The following is a 20,972-nucleotide window of genomic DNA, read 5'->3' on the forward strand; positions in this document are numbered from 1 at the left end:
ACAGTGATATCTGATTCAATACGAATCTGATTTATATGTATTCTCATTGGGAATCGAACCTATGTCTTCCGCACTTCTTGTGTATTACGTTCCGTATATAAATGAGAATATTCATCAATGTAAGAACTCGAGGTATCATAAAATAGGGTTCTCTCTTCCTTTAAACTAGCTTGAAATAATTGAAACTATCTTAAACTGGAAACAGTTAACAACGAGCCCTCCGCGCTGGTCTAGTGGCTAACGACCCTTTGGAGCAGAGGGTCCCAGATTCGATTCCCGGTGAAAAAATTTCAACCCACTATGGTGTTTCAGATTCTACTTTAAACTATAAGCAGAGTGAACGACACAGAACCTCTGCGCTGAAAAATGAAAGTAAATCTTTCAGTTTTATGTCTACATTGTGTCGTATAGGCTAAAGAAGAATGATAATGAGCATGAATGAAGTGGTGGGATAAAGGAAGTAGGAAGAAATGGGAAAACTCCGAAAAAACCCATGCACGCGGTGTTTGCCCACCATAAAGAAAGCTCACTTGGCGCGATCTAGGATCGAACCAGAGATCCTGTGCACCATCTCCGTGTTGAATAGTGAATCTAAGCTTCAAATAGCGAAAGTTAACAATAAATTATGAGATTTTCGGAAAGAATTTGAAAATATTGTATAATCAAAGGTACCACAACATGAAATGAAATTAAATCTTTAAGTTTTACATCCCACGATTATGCCGGCTAAGCAAAAGGAGACGATGATGATGAGAAATGAATGGAATGATGGAATGAAAAAGTGGGAGGAAATGAGAGAACCCGAGAAAATCCACGCACACGGTGTTTGTTCACTACAAAGTTCACTTGGCGCGAGCTGAAATCGAACCAAGAACTCCAGACACTAGAGGTGAACGCTCTACGACTAAGCGACCGCGGCCCTCAGGTACTACTCCAGTACTCACTCTGACTGATGGAAACAGTGTGGTTCTAGCTCAAGATCTCCAGCTTATGAATCGATAACACTTCTGATTATTCATCTAGGATTTAAGATTTAGATTTCTGGGCTTTCGGTATCTAAGGCCATTTAGCCCTTCATGTTTTGAGGGATGACTTCCCTCGGCGAGCACACAATCCGGGGTAAGGGGAGGAAGGAACTGACCTGGTACCTATAAGTTAATTATCACCCCGGCATTTGTCTAACTCATTCAGGGTAGCTAGCCTCAAATAGCGTTTTACACTTTTCGACCGGGTGCACCCACCGGGAATCGAACCCGGGACCGGATGCTTCATCTACGAACTAAACTGTGCCTATGAACCCACAAGATACTTCGAACACGCGATTCCATGCTCCAGAAGTAAATGTTGTGTCACTGAATCGAAACTACCTATCTCATATAAAGAGAGGCAAGTTTAAGGATGCACAATATAGACACCTTAGTAATCCCTACATGTGATAGGAAAACCGGGCAATTAACATGCATGACGTTAGGAAAATAAAGTTAAATTATATTTGATGAACAAGAACAAGAAAACATCGTAACAGGTAAACGCCCCGTAGTTCGATAACAGTAAATTGCACGGCCCCGCAAAATGAATGATAATCATCAGGTGTCCAGTGGAATACAAATCATGACTCCAGTATAATGAAAGAAGCAATCGTATAGAAAAATATCGTTATAAGCATTGCACTAATCAAATATTTTACAATATTCTCTCGTCTTGTTAAAATGGGTGTGTGCATGCGTTAAGTTAAAAAATATAGGCTATATATTAAAAAGGGGCATATGTGAAAAATCTTGATCTCAGAAGGTAATATAGTTCCCACCCTTCTTGAAATTCAGAAGAACACATGTTGTTTGTTTATAGTGTAGGCAGACATGTTCATTCGTCTTTCTCGTCGGCTGTAATTGGCCGGGCAATGATTTTTTTTTTTTAATTTGAAGCAAGCACAACAGATAAGCTCCTGTGTACGCAGAAAATCCTTTAATTAACTACTGTAGAATCAAAATAAAAACAAGTATATATAATTTGATTTCAAATCTAACTGCTGCTTATATTCAGTGTTATTATTATTAGCAATAGTAGTAATATAGTAATAGCAATACTAGTAGTAGAGGTAGTTAATACAAAAGTTACAGGTGCATGTTACCTGAAGTTCTAATCAACGTCTGAAGTCAAAATTATTACACACCTTTTAATAGCTTCATTACTTTAGTCTTTTCTGTTTTTAGGGTACGTCCAACTGTAGATACAAACACTGTGTGCGTGGGTTTTCTCAGGGTTCTTCCGTTTCTTCCCACTTACTTAATTCTACCTTTTATCATCTGTCTCACAATCACCGTCTCCTTTAGACTCGGTGCATAATTGTCAGATGAAACTCAAAAAATGTAGATGTAAAGAAGAAGAAAGAAAATTTGATGGACAGACAATAGATCCACTTGAGGAGGTATTTAGGAAACGTTGAGAAAAGAAAAGATTAGTCAGGAAATAATTTGAGAAGATAGAAATTATTGTGGTAAAACATTAAGAAGACAAAGAAGATTATTTTTATAAAGACTATACCTTAGTATAAATCAGAACAAAGGATTAACTAAGGACCGTAATTCCTAACAAATTTCGAAATTTAAAGCAAGTGGCTTGTCAATATGACAGAGTATTTACAATGATATGTTGTATGGTAGTTACTATTCTCGTGTATATATGTAACTGAATGGTTCCAGAGTTTGTGAAGCAGTTAGGAAGTTTCCTGCATTTAAGAATTAGTGGACTGTAAAGCAAATAATATCATATTGCCATTATGTGGCTTTATATATCAGGGATCAATGCTTCTTAATTCAAGCAGATACCAACTATCTACCGATACCAGGCCAACAACGAAAATTCAGTGCCTCCATCAGACAACACGCGGTAACCATTTAGCAACTGCGTATTCACAATGTTACTGCTCATTAAAAACAAAGACAGTTCTTTGTTGACTAACAAATTGCCATGTGAAAGACAGGTTTTTCCAGGAACAGCAGGAATTTCAAAGTAATATTACTCACCTACACTGATTTTCATTACACAAAATTTGAATTGTCACTTCCTCTGGTTTCACCAGTTTTTTCTCTTTTTTTCGTTATATGAGAACGGGATAGTTACATAATATATGTTCATTTTTTACTTACAAAAGTTTGATTGAAATAAGATATTCAAGAACTCAGGACGATTCCAGATTCACAGTCTCATGTGTATTACAGAAAAGATTCCGGTATCTGTCAGACATTTGTGATAAATGTCCATTTTTTTTTCAATTCTTCTGTACGAAAGACGAAGAAAAGGCCACTAAAGTAAGAAATGTCGCCACAAAATTTACAATTGGATGAAGATTTGAATTTGAGACGGTTTTCAGTTCAGTGAATATTAGAAAAATATATATTATGACAATGTTTCTCAAACTCTGGTCCACGAACCACAATTTTGGTCATCGAGATCTTTACTTGAAGTTCTCGTAGATTGATAACTGAGACCGCAATGGTTCAGTGGTACAGCGTTCACGTATGGTGCGAGGGGTCCCTGGTTTGATCCGAGCTCGCGCTAAGTGGACTTTGTGGTGGACAAACACCGTGTGAGTGGGTTTTCTCGGGATTCTCCCGTTTACTTCCACTTCGTTTATTTCACCATTTTCTTCATTTTCATCATCACCGTCTCCTTTAGCCTAAACGGCGTAACCGTGGGATGTAAAACTGAATGATATCATTTCACTTTAGATAGTAAAAGAAAAAAAGAGAAAAATAAAATAAAATAAAATTCAAGCGAAGAATATGTCACGCACTTTAATTTCAAATCGGGATAGATTATATTGAGAATAAATTGTGTAATTTAGTAAGGTAAAGCTCATAAATTCTAATAGTTTAAATAGATGAATTATTATAAAATATTCTTGTTAGACATTAGTTATTTTTAAAAAAGAAACTAATGTATACATTTTTGTATTAATAACATAAAACTAAGATATTTTTTTTTTAAATTTATAATTACACTGTGTATGTTCCTTTTTTTTAAATATATAAGCTTGCTTCCGAAGGGGACAAGATTAGGGTGATCCATAGAACTTTCTGACTAATAAAAAGTGGTCCTCACTTGTAAAAAGTTTGTAAAACGCTGTTTTGGAGTATTGATTCCACCTTGAACTTTTATTATAATAGGAGAACGTCTCAGCGTGTGTGTGTGTATAACGCTAATTCGTAATAGTTAACAGTCGGCCTAGTAGATGTCGCTATGTGCACTTTTTTGCCTGCCTTACGACAGTGATATTCAAACCTTTTTTCTCACATACCCTAAGACACAGTGCACCGCCAATTGTGTACCCCTGAAGCTGTTTTTTTTTTTTTTTTTTTTTTAATAAATAAACCGAAATGAACTATTAAACTTAATACTCATGTTCTGATTAAAAAGAAGGACAAACAGGGATCCAACAAAAGGACAATCTGTGTGCCAATCAAAATACTATTTACAGGGGGATAAAATGCATATCCGAAAAAAAAATTAACATGGGAAATTTCAAAACATATGGGAGACATCCAGTTCTACTGAGGGGGATTTTCTCCTTATCCTCCTTGGTAATTAACAAACTGAGGACAATGTTAAAAATTCAAAAGAACTAAAAGTAACTTTAGAAGTGACCTGTTAATGAAATGACTAAGCTTATTTACGGGACGCCAACTCCTCGATTCTTGGTCGAATCTTCAAACGTGCGAGAATCAAAACTGATTCTGGATTCAAGCAATTTCTGTCCTTCATTTTTATTGATGTTAACCCAGAGAAACCATTGGAAAGAAAAAATATATCTAGAACTATGATAATTCTATAAATATTGGAAATATGCTTAGTTTAGGATTATGTATCCCCAGAAACATCTTCGCGTACCCCGGCCGAATAGTACTGCCTTACAACAACAGATGACGCTAGCAGGTAGGCAGTTTCCAGATATAAAACTATTGTGACGATTTAATTGCGACTTAAAAATTACATTTTGTAATGAACAAAATTCCTTGAATTTGCAGCTCATGAAGAGCTTATGACCTTAGAAGCTTATCATCAGTTCGTACACACAGGCCCGTATCCAGGGGGGTCTAGAGGGCCGGGCCCCCCTAAAATTTTCACGGTAGGATTGCAAATGAACCATAATATGGTGATGAACTATATTATTTTGGGGTCGCCCCCCCGACTTCAGCCGCCCCCCTACATTTTTGGGGTGGCTACCGGCCTGCGTACACATTCAATAATTTCAAATCACTAGCAGGGGCTCGATGCCCGGTGAAAGTATAGGATTTATGTAATTCGGATGCCAAATTGAACTGTGCGCCGCATCTAACGACAGTATTGAGAAGAAACGTGAACTATAAACTATCTAACTAACGTTTTTAGGTGACGTAAATTTTTAAATATAACGAACGCTTTAAAGACTAATAAAACAAACAGTGTTGCAGCTAGAAATGAATTTATTCAAGAAAACAGTTTGAAATCGCTTTGTTTTTGATTTGAAATGAAACAATTGCGAACACAATTTGAAGACGATTTCTGAAGGCTACAAGTTTGTAATTGCTCAATATTCTCAGTCATATGAGCACTTTTAGGTCGGGTAGATTATTGCTTTCAACACTGAGCTCGTTGTCTGGAAATTCTCGATCCGCCACAAGTAAGTCTTACGTGGAATAGCAAATTCTAAGCGAGAAGCTCTTTGCACAGTAATGACAGAACTGCTGCTTCTGAGAAACATTTCATCTGCATACGCACCTTGATCTCTAGAACAAACCATAATAGCGACTGGAAGCAGCAGGCGAAGGAATGATCACTTCTCTCGCCTTTCCATTGCAGACAAGCTTTTTTTAAATTTTTTTTTTATTGGGTATTATTCACAATAATTATTGTCAATTGATGTGTCATTTCAATACGGAGTCATTCACATCAGAATAAAGTAATTACAAACTGTTACCACTACAATTTCATATTTTCGAATAAACAAGTTTCTATCTGCAATACTATTTTTGTTTTATTAGCCTTTAAAATATGGGAGGGTTTTATTGGGTCACCCTGTACAAAACCTAACATGTTCATGAGAGAGATGATTAAATAAAGAATTTTTTATGCAAATGACTGGATAAATAAATGATTTATTAAATTTGATTAATTAGTGCAATTATGTATTTGAGTTTAACATTTTACCTGAATTTACATTTATAAGCGTATCATTTTAATAAAAGCATCAAAAGAAATGTCTGCTTTGCATACAAGTGCATCATATGACCCATACCGATGTTTCAAATCTTAGGAATTTTTGCATTATTTTGTCCTAAGGGCTATAATCAAATTTATGTACTTATTACATTATTATTATTATTATTATTATTATTATTATTATTATTATTATTATTATTATTATTATTATTATTATTATTATTATTATTATTATAGTAATATTTCTTTAAAAAATTACTATTACGTAACCTTGGGTGTGTTGTATTTTCATGGGTACAGATTTGATTCCCGGTTTGGCACAAGTATTTCAGATCTTAAGCTAAATTGCTAGATCCACGTTTTAGACAATCATAGCAGTGATGAAAAGAAACATTAAGTTTCCAAACGAATAAATAAAAGAAAGAAATATTTTTATCGGAAGTAAACAATATTAAGTCACACACTAGAGACAATGTGTTATTCTATATTGGATATAAACAGTCTATTTTCTTTCGCTTAAAAAAAAAAAAAAGTCTATTATGTGTCTCATAGCTAAATATACTATCGCGTGATTGTATTGCCCGTCGGAAAATGAGTTGAAGTTCACTAGATGAAATATGTCTTTATTAAAAGATACAAAAAATATGTTTGAAATAAATGAAGGAAGAGTACATTTATTTTGGCTAAAACTTATAGATACTTTCTTATTTTGATTAAAAGTCGAAGAGAATCTCTTCGTTTAGACTAAAGGTTAGCTTTCTTTTCTATTAGGAGTTACATTTCTTTTTAAGCAAAAAATAGAATTTCATCTTGATTAAAAGTCAAGAAGAACCTGCTTATATTGACTAAAATCTATTTTAATGATTGAGTGTTAGAAAAAATCTCTTACTTTGAGATAAGTCTGGTTTTCCTAATTTACTACTTTTACCTGAACACTACGAAGAATCTGTGTTTTGACTCAAAGTATGGAAGATTCTGTGTTTTGACTCAAAGTATGGAAGAATCTCAATTTAACGAAAAGTTTGAAACAATCTCCAAGTACAAGCTAGGCACATTCTTTTTATTTATTTTGATTAAAAGCTATAGAGATTCTCTATCTTGGTTATAACAATTTAGACCAAATGTTAGCAAGAATCTAGCATTTTGAGTAAAAGTTTGGTTTGTCTAAAAGCTGGTTTTTATAACGCTACAAAAAGTCTTTTTATATTGAGTAAAACTTTGGAGTAACCTCTGACTAAAACCTACGGAGAATCTTTTTATTTGACTGGAAGTTAGAGCTATCTTTTATTTTGACTAAAAGTTACAAAAAAAAATCTTGATGATACCGTAGATATTCTTAAGAATTTGACTGAATATCAGATCGAATTTCTTGTATTGAGTAGAAGTTTGGTTTGGCCAAAAGCTGGATAAAATGTTTTATTTCTACCAAATGCACCGTGCAATCTCTATTTTGACTAAAACTTTGGAAGACTAGTTTAATCTTGAGATAGAGAGAGGTTTTATTTTTAACTTAGAGAAAAATTCTATTTTAATTAAAAGAAAAAGATATTCTTTTTGACTAAGATCTCGGTATAGATTTTTATTTGTATTGTCACCTTGATGATTATCTGTATATATTTGATTTGTGTCACTTCCTTTTCATTAAAATAACTAGAAAAATCTCCAATTGCTTAACCCATACTAAAAGCTTTCGTATAGAATTTTCAGAAACTACGAGTTTCTTCTTGTTGATAATAATTTACAAAATGCAATGTCAAAAGTTGAACAGTGCAGTGAATGACAATAGAAGCTAATTAGCACATGAATAGAATAAATATTTATAGGCATCATTAAGGGAGAGGGGGAAGCAAGGAGTAACTTCAAATATGATATCAACTTCTCGATGAAACCATAGAAAACAATTTCTAGTGTTAGACGTAAGTCACCGAGACTGAAAGCTAGAACTCAATGCACAATCTTATTTTCTCCCAAGTATTTGATATATTGTCACTGATTTGACACTGAATTTCGAAAAATATTGAACGTTGAACACTTCGTACCACCTCCCCTCGTGTGGGACGTTTCTACTTAAGAACACTTCCAGAAGGACAACGTATTTGATCTCCGATGCATGTTTGATTTTAATTCAGACTGGCACTGCGAAATTGTGAAACCTAATTTAAATTCACAAATAAAGATAAAATCAAGCTTTCTGGCCAGGTCCCGCCCATTGTTATGTTTTTGTATCGAAAATTTTGCGTAGCTATTCGCATTGGCGTCAAAGACTCCAGCCAGCATCGTGGGCGGGGGAGTTCCCCACGATCACCAACTAGTATACCTGATCTAAATTTCAACACTTTCATACTTGCAAACACACATTAACATGTTGCTTATTTATTGACATAAATCACAGAACACCAGTGTGGCTTCATGTTTCTTACCTGTTGAATGGCTGTTTGGTCCCTGGGGGTTATGGCATCGGTTCCTATTCCACTATCAGGTGAGGGTAAGTCCACTGTAAGTCCGGCGGCACTTCCCGGTTTGTATATGCTGCTGGTTTGTCGAACGTACCTTTCCACAAACGATCCATCGGTACTTTCGTATGGCAACTGTTGACGCACAGTCTGATATTGATCCCCACTCACAGTAAAATATTCCCGATAGTACGGGTCATTGGCCGCTGTCAATGTATACGCGGTACCCGAAGACCGAAGGTTCCCCGCTGTTGTACTTGCGTAGCTATTCTGCGTTGTCGATGGCAAGACGCTATACTGTGTCACATGGTCGGAGAACGAACTCGGACTTCCTGAACTTGTAGTCACCCCCGCTGTGCCTGCGATATTTCCGAAAATTTGCGATGAGTACGCGTGAACCGATGAAGACATTGTCCCACTCTTGATGGAGTCTGTGGTTGGGACGATGAGCTCCCCATCCACGGGGGTGGCTCCGGTAACCGCAAGCACTGATGAACCCAGAGATGATGATGAGGTCGATGATGAAGGGGTACCAGGATGAGGACTCGAGCGTTCCTCCTTCACCAAAACGTGAGCGGTGGTTGTATCGAGAACACCGACGCCTGCCGCATCGCCATTAGCGAGTCCACCATTCGTTAAAGACACTTTGGCCGCAGGGGCTACCACTACACTCACATTGCCCACCTTCCCCGCATTGAGATTCCGGTCACCTTTCCGACTTTGGCTCAGATCCTCTGGTTCGCGTTTGATAGTTACGGTCGGATGGCTGTTGTGCTGGACGAAAATTCCAATGTCTTGTGGTGACACTGAGGAAGTAGGCGGAGGCAAGTCGGAGATGCTCAACCCACTAGCGATTCCATTGGCTGCTTTCACCTGTGACGCAATTAAGGGAACGCCTCCTCCACTCGCTGAGGTGGTCCTGCAAAAACAAGATAAGAGAAACGTAAGAAACGGTGCTGTAGCATTTGGTTGCATGGAAGGGGAGGCGAAGGGAGGGAATCTGTAAGGTAAGGGAGGTTATATTCAGGCAGCCGTGTGAATGGATCACACGTAGACCGCCTGAGGGACCTTTAAAAGAATAGATTCCACAAGCTTCCATTACAGGAACTATAGGGCTACTACTCTTGAGAACACAATACCTGATCACTTCTAACATTACGCCAATACAAAATATGTTCCAAGGGGAAGCATTAGTTTATCATAGTATCATGACTTATTGCCTATTATTTTAAAACCTATCGCGTCGCAGTAAAGGTGATACAGGGAAAACATAATTTCCTCGTTGTGCTGGTGCTTTTTTTTATTCGCGCCGCACGATTTAAACTTTTGCCCAATAGATGGCTCCGTCATTCACAAGCGTGAGGTAGCTAATAAGCAGGTAAAGAGAGGGCAAGTTAGGACACATGCAAATTTCAAACTGAGAATGAGGAGCATTATTCATGAACTGGAAAAGAGATACGGTTACTGTGTTAGCTACTAACGTCCTGATTAAAATTAGATAAACAATAGATGTATTTGTATAGATAAGTGACGAAGCTAGCAGGAAGCTTTTTTACCGAGGGCCAATTAAAAGTATCTTTTTCATTTTAGTACCTCAAAAAGATATTACAAATTAAGAGTGGGGATTCAATTTAATCAGATAGACCTAATGTTACCTTGGCTGTTAATCAAATGTTATCTTCACATAGGATAGTAGCCTAAATCAGGTATCCTTAACCTAGTAATAGACCTTAATGAATATCATAGGCCTATTGAAACATATGGTAAGGGGGCAAACGAGGTAAGCTATAAATACCCAGTAAATTACATCTCATACTCGCATGATGCTGTCAAACTTACTAGAGTAAAATATGTGTTTCTATATCTATCTAATTTTGAGACTGATAGCAACTATTTTTAACTAAATGGTTTTGTGCTGGGGCTCAGGACCCTGGGTCCCTGAATTTAAACCCTGATTATGAGAATACACTACAACACTAATGAAATATCACCTCTTTTTATAAGACTTCCATCGAAAGTTTACGACCTTATAAATATGTTTTTTTTTTTTAAAAAAAATCAATATTTATATTTGAAAATTAAGAAATCATGCATATTGATTAATAATAAACTGTATTATAACATAACAGTAAATAATTTCACCATGACATTTTTATGTACTGTTTGCTCATTTTTTTTTTTTAATGATAAACAAGTTGTTTTAAAATACAGAATACAAAGTACATCAATTCAAAAGTTTGATCCAAGAGTATAGGCGAACTACTACTTGCTATGAAAAAAAAAAAATCAGTTTTTGATGCCAGCCAATTCATACGACTTGAAGACCTAAAACACTTGAATATATAGTAGGTCTACGCTATGATACTCAAAAATGGTTCAATTATAGAGTGCTTATCTACTCCGGAGGAATCCCTGGTACGATTTCCGACCACGCGAGTTTGTGATGGAGAACATCGTGTCCGTGTTTTCTCAGAGTTCTTCCGTTTTTACTCCTACATTTCATTTCACCGATTGTTTCGAAATCATTCATTTTCATTTATGCCATCTATCTACTTTAGTCTGAAGAACATAATTGAGGGATGTAAAAAGAGAAATCTCACTCATTTCATTTCCTCGTAGACAGTGGTGGATTCACGCAGGGACCGGGGAGGGCTTAGGCCCCAATCTTTTTGAGTGACAAAAATAATTATATATTTTTGAAAGTTCATAGTAAACTCATGATATAGGCCTACATATCATAGCCTGGATTCTGGGTGCCCCCAAGTTTTTGCATTCTAGATCAGCCACTGCCCATAGGCTATAATGTTGTTAATTAATAGGTATTTTGACCCATTCCCTAAACTATCAACAATCAGAACAATTAGAAAGAAGCGGTTAGGACGTGTTTGGTGCTACAGAAGTTTTTTTTTTTTTTTATAAAACATTATACCTTTATCTATATATATAAAAGAGAACGCACAAATCCTTTGTGAACTCATCACGCTAATACGGCTGAACCAATTTCTTTCATTTTTGGGGGGTTATTAGGATTTGGACCCTAGATGGTTTTTATCATATCACTTTAATTTTTAATTACCAGTGTCTTGAGATAATTGACCATTCAAGTGTCCATACGTACAAATCCTTTGTTATTAGTTCATCATAGGTAAAAATAAACGTATTTATATGCAACCCGCATGACCATGTGACTCGGCGGGTTAACATAAATGACAGGCGATATAATGTTAACATTTACTGGAATCTACTATGGTTTTTATCATATCACTTGAAAGCGAAAAAGTAAAAATTATCTAAGTAACAAAGTTTATTGCGTTCCGGGGTGACCGCAGCGAAGCGGGGCGGGTTAACATAAATGACAGGCGATATAATGTTAACATTTACTGCAATCTTCTATGGTTTTTATCATATCACTTGAAAGCGAAAAAGTAAAAATTATCTAAGTAACAAAGTTTATTGCGTTCCGGGGTGACCGCAGCGAAGCGGGGTGAACGCTGCTAGTAAACCATATGTTTCATTGCAATCCTGTGAATGATTATGCCTTCTTGTCGCTCAGAGCTGGTGTACGTACACTCCTCCCCCCCCTTTCGTTGTAAATATATACTATCTAAAATGAGAAGCTAGCAGTGAAAATAGCAACACTTTCCGAAATTTTCTGGCTTTTTTTTCTTCTTTTTTTAAGTTTAGGGCTTAAGAGAAAACGGAGCTTTGCAAAAAGCAATAGTTTAAGTCGATTTTTTGAAGGTTGAAGGAAAAGGATTCATTAAACAAAACAATGCAACATTTCTCAAGTAGGGAAGAAAACACACAAGTCAGGAGGAGAGAAAAACATGTCTTCCTGCAATCAGTTGCGACAGACTTTAAAATACCCTCCTTCCCTGTTCTATGTATCAGCGTTGTCAGGGGTAAAGAATATTGTCGCATGTTATTTTGACGAGTTTCCGTGTGATTAGTTATTTTGGTAGTGATTAATGCACCCTCGTTAGAAAATCCTGGATCCAACCCTGTATGTCCCTTATCTGTATTCAAATGTTTATCAATGTTGCCACAACGTGAATTGTAATTAACAAACAGTGAAATTGTAACTGTGTAATTGATGGCTATTTTTTTTTTAATACTTGATTATATAGGATCTCACAATTTGACCATAACCACAGTTCACGTTTTGAAAATACTGATTTAAAAAAAAAACAAAAAAAACAAAAACAAATGCCGGACAGCGAGAAGATATAGTGCACAATTAAATGAAAGAATTTGGTTTGTATTTCAATCCAAAACATATCTTCGTTGCGTATACAGTTATATATTGTACCTCCGAAAACTCTCATTTGGAAGATATTTGTAGAATGTTGCCAAATGCGCGACCACTGGCGTCTCTGGCATGTAAAATTTGGGGGAACATCAAAGAAAATGAATTAAATGGTACTATCTAGCCCAACTTGTTTATTATCTTCCATTCCATTTACCTTTCTGCTCAACTTCACGGACTCCCTAAACTATATCAAGAACTCTGTTATAATCGTTTCGCAGCCTGAATATTATATTCCAAATAATATAATTATTATTATTTATATGTTATTCAGTCGGTAGTAAATAAATAAAATTAGAATAAAATATTGAATATTTCGTACTTCAAAATTTGGTGGTGGGGCGTCCCCATCGTCCTCCCCGCCGATAAGGTAGCTCTTCGCGCCCTCATACATAGATAGCAGCTAAGGAAATGTCATCAAGAGAACGTTAGAAAGCTTTCTAGACATAAGGATGGTATGTTTGGAAATGAACTATACACGGTAATACCAATGCTTTCTTCATTATAAAAATGTCCTGTCCTAATCCTATGTAACTACTCTGATAAAGGTAACCGTTTAGAAAAAGTCTTCAAACATTAAATGAAATGAAATCTTTAAGTTTAACGTCCCACGACTAAGGAAGACGATGATTAAGACAAGTGAATGATGATGGAAGAATTGATGGAATGCGAATGTGGGAGTAAATAGGAGCATCCCGGTCCCGGGGATCGAACCAGGGACCCCACGCACAATAGGTTAGCGCTCTACCACTGAGTCACCGAGTGTCATGTCCTTATAATAACTATAAACGAAATACGTTCAAGTAGTAATTACATAGATGAGTTTCAAGTATTCTTAATTCGTAGTTCATACTGAATCCAATTATGCTTTCTAATTAACCAACTGTATGACTTAACACATTCCGGACAAAGCGGGCTTTGTTCCTCTTAAAAAATAACGTTCAGAAAGATGAACAACAGACATAACCTTCATTTTGCTTTACACTTTTATACCAAGCTTTTAATATAAAAGAAATTAAACGAGTCTCTTCTACGAATTTTGGGGAAAAAATATGAAAAAACAGCTATATGCTGCGAAAGACTTTTCGTCCAAAAAAGGTTAGGAGCCTAAGGGTACATTTAAGATAGGAAAGAGTTGACGCTGTCTCGTCTTGAAAACATATCGTAAAAGTGGCATCCTGTCTCGGAAAGTTTATCTATTTCTATTAGAAGAGTCTGTCTCGTCTCGTATTTCGAAAATTTTGTCTCGTCTCGTGAGCAATCCTAGGTTCATTGCTAAAGAAACATGACCTTCGTATTGAATTTTCCTGAATTACCCGTTTTCTTTTGCATATCTCCCTATCTCCGCTGTCATCCAACTACAATCTTATGCACCACGCACACATTATCAATACGAGAGCTATGTCTCGCCCACCATAGACATTGTGCCTTTTGCTACACATAACAATTCAGCGACCTGTTACCCTTGCAAAACTCCATAATATATGACTTTCCAAATTCATGTTTTGTACGTTTCATTTCAAGTGAAATAGTCTCAAAAATTTTGTTCTGGCAAACTCTCAGTCTGTGAGTATCAGGGAGCAACTTTCACATCCAGAGCATAATGTAGTACGGGGTAGAATTATGGTTCCCTACAAGCCGAGACGAGATAGATATTTCCTGACGGAATCCGCGACAAAACAAAGCACTCCAAGAAAAACATTTTCGAGATGACATAGCTTTAATTCTCGTCTTGTAAGCTACCCCAGAAAGAATTGTGCTTTTCTAGTTTATTATTTATTTATTTACTCGATATTAATCGCTGCTATAAGAGATTTTGTTTGGAGTAGTAATACGTACACATTTTCCGTCATCATTCTTTCTTTATTTCTTCATGTCTTCGTTCTTTATCGGCTTGTTACCGTGTAGACCTATATTTTATATTAATTAAATTCGCTTCAAGACCACGTCGCCAGACAGACGGATATTTGCGCAGTTCCTTCATGTGATTAACAAATGGTACTCCGAAATCGCATAACACTGTGCACATCGTTCAAACTATGACAGAATAGGAACTCGTTTCCTACAAAAGTGTTCATTTGCCGAAATTTATATGTTAGTAGAAGTAATGTATGACAATATTACTGACATATTGCATCGGGGGGGGGGGGGGAGAGGTAAGGTCAACGCCATAAAATGGGAGACTTTAACAGGATAGTAAGAGAAAGAGCTGTGAATACAGTGGTGGATCATTTGGACTAGGTAGAAACGCACGAGGCCAGGTGCTTAGACCCTTTATCGGATTCTGTAGATAACATGATACGGTGGTGACGAATACGTGGTTTGAGAAAAGAAAAGAAAAAAAAACAAGCTGTACACGTGGAAAAGTCCAGAAGATAAGAAACGCTACCAAATCAGTTCTTGATGAGCAACGTTTCAGGAATAGCACGAGCAACGAGACTTGAAAACATTACCAGGAGCGGACATTGATTCAGACCACAATCTCCTGGTGGCAGAAGTACAATCCTGATTAAAATCAATAAAGAAAAATAGGAGAAGAAATCGAAAACAGAACTTAGAGTAATTAAGATGTATGAGCAATGATGTGGAAGAGACTAAAGCCAAAGAGAAGTACTAGGAATAGATGTCTAAAGAAATAATAAAGTTTCAATAGCGCAGCAATTATGATCTGATTTGCCACAAAGTATAAGAATTAGAAGGGAAAGCTAACAAAAATACACGCATATTTGGAATCGAAGATCAAGATTACAGCAGAGTCCCATGATATTTTAGTTTCTTTCTCTATCTTCGCGCAGTAACACATGGCCATTGATTGCATTCTTATTGACTATTTCGGCTTCGGAGTCTTGTGGAATGCTGTATGTGTGGAGCAGGTGCTAGGACCTGGAATCTTGGCACAGAACATTGCAAAACTGAACTAGCTAGTTCGTTTCCAGTTGAAATGAATGTGTCCTTCAAAAGAGTCAGTTCGTTCATGAACGGCCCATTACTACGATCTACAATTGGCATACCTCCAAAACTTTGTTTACCTATTATCATGGAACATTGTATTTTCTAACGTAAAAGGTCTCTTCTCCGCACGTCTGAGTATTTGGTTTACTGAGAATATAGTAGTAGAGCGTTCACCTCTGGTACATGGGGATCCTAGTTCAATCCCAGCTCGCCAGTGAGCTTTGTGGTGAACAAACACCGTGTGTGTGTGTGTTTTCTAGGTGTTCTTCTGTTTCTTCATTCCACAATCTCATTCATTCTCATCATCATCGTCTCCTTTAGCCTAGCTGGCATAACCGTGGGACCTAACACTTAAAGATTTCATTTTTTCGTACCAACCTAGAAATGACTGATGTTATACCATAGGCCTATAGATCGTTACTCTGAACACTTGATTTTGTTTAGATTCCAGCTATCGGTGGGTGTGGAGAATTTCTGAGCACACTAGAAACCAGGATCACCACACCTTAGCCAGTCTTTAAAAAGATTACAGCAACAGATTCTGTTTTGTTGGTTAACATGTATATTTTACTGAATGAGAAAATGTAGTTTTCGGTTTACACAATATAGCTCTTGGTTAATCTGCATTTTGCGTCACGTGACCCTGAAGTTCACATACATCGTATCTCCAAATCGTGACCTCCGAAGTCGATCGAAAAAAAAAAAAAAGAAGAAGCACTATATTCCCGCCATACATTTTTCATTCTCCATGTCGTGTACTGCTTTTGTTTTACTTACGTATTCCTTGAGTTCGCCAGTATTGATAAGTGCTGCACTTTGGGTGGATCTTGGGAAGTGCTAATCACTTCTTTGCGTTAAGTAAACACCTGTTTGCCCAAGGGCAATAAAATGGAGTTAAGCTCAGTTCGATATGAAAACATGGTAAAGCTTTTAGATTGGTAATTATGATTCTGTGCTCTTACGTGAAAAATGCTTCTTCAAAAGAGTTCTTTTTTATTTTTGTTTTATTTTCTTTCAAACACTGTTGCCACATTCACTTTCACTATAGAGTTCTGACTAATTGTTGCTTTTCTGTTAGTTTTAGATATCATGTTTAATTTCTTGCTATATTTGTTATTATTATTTTTTTTTTTAAATCACTTTTAAAGTAACTTCAAAGTTTATGGTTACCAAGAGTGTGAGCACGTCTTGTATTAAATAACGTTTTTATGTTTTATACAGAAAATATTCCATGGATGTCCGACATAAGACCCTATCATAGTTACGCCAATGATGGTGAGTACCTTAAACGATTGCGACTCCCCACATATTCGAAGATATACTGGATAACCCAGGTACACGAAGGATCCTGAAAATTCATGTATCAATGAACCAATATGCTTGAAGCAACACACAAAGCTTGGTATCAGAAGCACAGCAGTAGATCTGCCATTTCGAAAACGATAGGTAACACACTGTTATATTAAGCAAGGATAATGGGATATACCCGTTGTAATACACACTGAAGTCTATCTTCCAGTTCCTACTTTACTGGTGGAAGAAGTTTTCAGGACCCACATCGCCAGTCTCGGCACCGGAACGTTCAGGTAAGCTCACATCCCGACACCGAATCCCACAGTATGTTCACAATCTGACCCAGGATTTGAAACCTAGAAAGCTCCATGTTAGCTATATGGTAAGCGTACGCCTCTTTGGAGGGAGCAAGCCGGCTTCGATCCTGGAAGGAGCTTATGTAGTTCAGATCCAGCGTTAAGCTGTAGCTCCACGTCTCATATATCCTCGCTGCTAAAAGGGACGCTAAACTCTATCCATCGAACCACCGTTTGCGGAGCAAAAATATCAACAAGTTAACGCGCCAACTCGAATTTGAATGTTATATAGAAAAAATAGTTGCATCTTTTAGATTGCTGTTCATTAGCGATTTATATATTGTCTATATGATAAGGATCTATGTATATAAATAAATAAATAAATTAATTAATTACAAACAAAAAATAGAAGACAGATAAATATTTGAGTAATGATCGATACAGCCTAAATGGTACTTTTTTACACTTCTAATTACAATACTGCCTTCAATAGTCCAGTCTCTCGAATATTTGTCTATCTTGATTTATTAGGTCTATCTATTTATTAATAATATTCTCGAATATTTACACGGTGCTTCAAAACAACACCGTCAACGTTTGGGAGATGATTCCTTGACATAAAGACAAGACAAAATGTATAGGCCAACCTGCATGCACAAATGCTTCCTTTCGGAGTTTTAGGCTGCCACAGACATGAAAAAATCAACTCTAATGGTCCATTGTTAGAAAATTATGGGACCTACCGTAGTCGGCTCAAGACTTCACTTAGGAACTAACATGTGCACTATCCAAATATACATATTTCAAAATCCTGCGATACTTCCGCAACTTGGTGACTACTTAAAATTATATCCTCATAGCAAAACTCCCTCTTTAAAAAAAAAAGAAAAATTACGTGAGTACCTTAGGATTCTGAAACATACATGTTTGGGTCGGGCACATACTAGTTTTTAAGTGAAGTCTTGACCCGACTACGGTACGTTTCATAGTTTTGGACCTATGGACCTTTAAAGTTCATTTTTTTTTCATGTTTTCGGCAGGCTATAACTCCAAAAGGAAGAAGCATTTATGCACCCAGGATGGTGTATACTTTTTGTCTTATGTTGTTGTCAGAAATCATCTCCTAAACGTTGTCGGTGTTTTGAAATACCCTGTATATATTAGGAAAATTCATTATACATATATAATGACCATGAATTCCTAAATTAAAACGAGTAGATATAACAAAGAAGGGCAGAGTATACATAGCAGAAAGAAAGAAAAGCAATAAAGCCAAAAGAAAAATCTAGAAGAAATGTATAAGCAATTAGAAAGAAAGTTATAATGCTAATATATTTGAAGAATGAAAAATGAAGGAACTTCAGAAATAAAATACAGGAAAAATAAGAACAAAACTAATTATTTTTCTTAAAAAAAAACTGTGTAAAAGAATATTTTCCTTATTATTATTATAGTTTTGAACCACGTTACGTTTATATTCGTCTCTCTCTCTCTCTCTCTCTCTCTTTCTTTTTACGGCTGCCGCCAACAGAAAGATGTAAAAATAATAAGAAGCTGACGTGACGTAACAAATTAACTATTTTTTTTTTTTTTTGTTTTGTTGGAAAAGGAGGAGGATTTGTAATGTGTGTACAAAGAGATTTCTTTCATGTTTTTTTTTCTTTTTTAAAAGAAATAAATGTAATATATTTATATTACTTGAAAAAATTAACAACAAAAATTAAGAAAAGGTTAAAAAAGTGTTAGTAGTTTCCGGTGTTGTAAAATTTTTCAAATATATAGCGTGCTACTGTTTGTTCTTTTAAAAAACTGAGAATTCGTGATTTAGCTTTCTTTTTTTTTTTTAAAAAAAATTCTTTTCTTTCGAAAAGTATTTAAATTCTCTTAATTGCTTAAGTTCTACTATATATATATTAGCTGTTGTTGAGTCCTCATGTGCATATGTGTGCGTGATAACCATGCATGTGTTTCAATGTACAAAGTTTCCAAAATTACATCTTTTTTCTTTCATTTGAGATTGTAATGCTAGAAGATATTTTTTTCCCCCGTGCAATGGGTACTAAATGCACGTGTCACACTACAAAGATTACCTCAGAGGGTTGGGAGGACGGACGTTCTCTAAATTCGTAATTGTTTCGCACCATTCTTCCACCGTTATCCACTTCAGCAATTGTTTTACCTATAAATGTGAAAAACAAGCGTAATGAGGCCTGAAGAAAGAAAGAAAATCTATAATGGCTCTATGCAGCAAGTTAAAAGTTACCCTCACTTTCCGCTCTCCACAATGGCTCTTAATGATAACTTTAGTCAATTTTAAGAAACGAGTAAACTTTTCAGAAACATTTTTCGTTAAATTTAATGGATTTTTATTTATACTCGTATATATAAAATCAAATACCAAACCAAATGGCGCAACAGGCCTTTGCGGGCCTGAACCGTTCCAACGCCAGCTGTTAGCTAAAAGCTAAACCACGTCCAGCCTTACAACCATCAGGTGGTGAGCGCTGTGTTGTCCTGTCTCTAGCAGAAGTATCAGCATCTTTCTAGACCTTGAGGTCGTTACGTCTTTAATTCATGTGACTCCATAGTTTGTGTCATGACGCTGGGTGGACGCTGCAAATTGGGAAGCACCGACCGGGAATCGAACCACACGGACGTTTGTTCAACACTGTATCCACTTGACAACTGTGTACCTCGTAAAATCGAAATACAGACTAAATGATGTAAATGCCTTACATGCACTTTTATGGACTTGTTTCATAAGAATTAATTCAGCCCACGATCATAATTTTATAGGCTGCCGTTACCTAACGTACGAACGTACAGGCCTAGAGCTGGTATTGTGTCTCGGGACTGCATCGTTCCGAAAAATATATGATTGTATTGGAGGAGTTGTTCTGTCTCGTCATGAAAATTCTTTCTCCACTCTTCTCGTGGGCTAAGGAATCCAAATTTTTATAGCAGAAAAGGTTAACCTTACACTCATAAATACTTTCAAATCACATTAAGAGGCCCTATCACAGCGAAATTAAAATACCGCTAATTTTAGAGTAATTATGTGATATCTTCAAATAGATAAAAGATAATCGAAATGTGGAACAAGTTCGCCCTAGACAATATTATTTTACATGAGATACCGTTATCACGACTCACTTGTCTGCTTTCGATTTCCAGCCATTTTGAAAATCGGCATTTATTTTCGCGTTTCTAAATGGCTGCAAACGAAAAGCTACTAGGTGACTCGTGATAACGATACCTGATGCAAAATAATATTATCTAGAGCGATCTTGTTCCACATTTCGATTATCTTTTATCTATTTCAAGATATCACATAATTACTGTAGCATTAGCGGTATTTTAATTTCGCTGTGATAGGGCCTCTTAAGTGTTTAAAATTGATTTTCCTTAATTAGCTGCGTTAAAAAAAATGGGCAATTAGACAACTGGAATTTCAGTGAGGCTAAACATTTT

General features: G+C 36.2%; 1 protein-coding gene across 6 annotated transcripts in view; it reads right to left on the reverse strand.

Moving 5' to 3' along the window:
* Positions 1-20,972, reverse strand: part of grh (grainy head) — a 603,835-nt gene that overhangs the window by 204,645 nt on the left and 378,218 nt on the right. For all 6 annotated transcript variants that reach the window (XM_081754667.1, XM_081754669.1, XM_081754656.1 and 3 more), the window contains exon 3: positions 8,622-9,573. In XM_081754667.1, coding sequence (XP_081610793.1) covers positions 8,622-9,573 — 952 coding nt within the window. The remainder of the gene's footprint in view (positions 1-8,621; positions 9,574-20,972) is intronic.

This window comes from Thermobia domestica, chromosome 1 (assembly GCF_964235325.1).
Source record: "Thermobia domestica chromosome 1, izTheDome1.hap1.1, whole genome shotgun sequence".
In the NCBI taxonomy this organism is placed as follows: Eukaryota; Metazoa; Arthropoda; class Insecta; order Zygentoma; family Lepismatidae; genus Thermobia; species Thermobia domestica.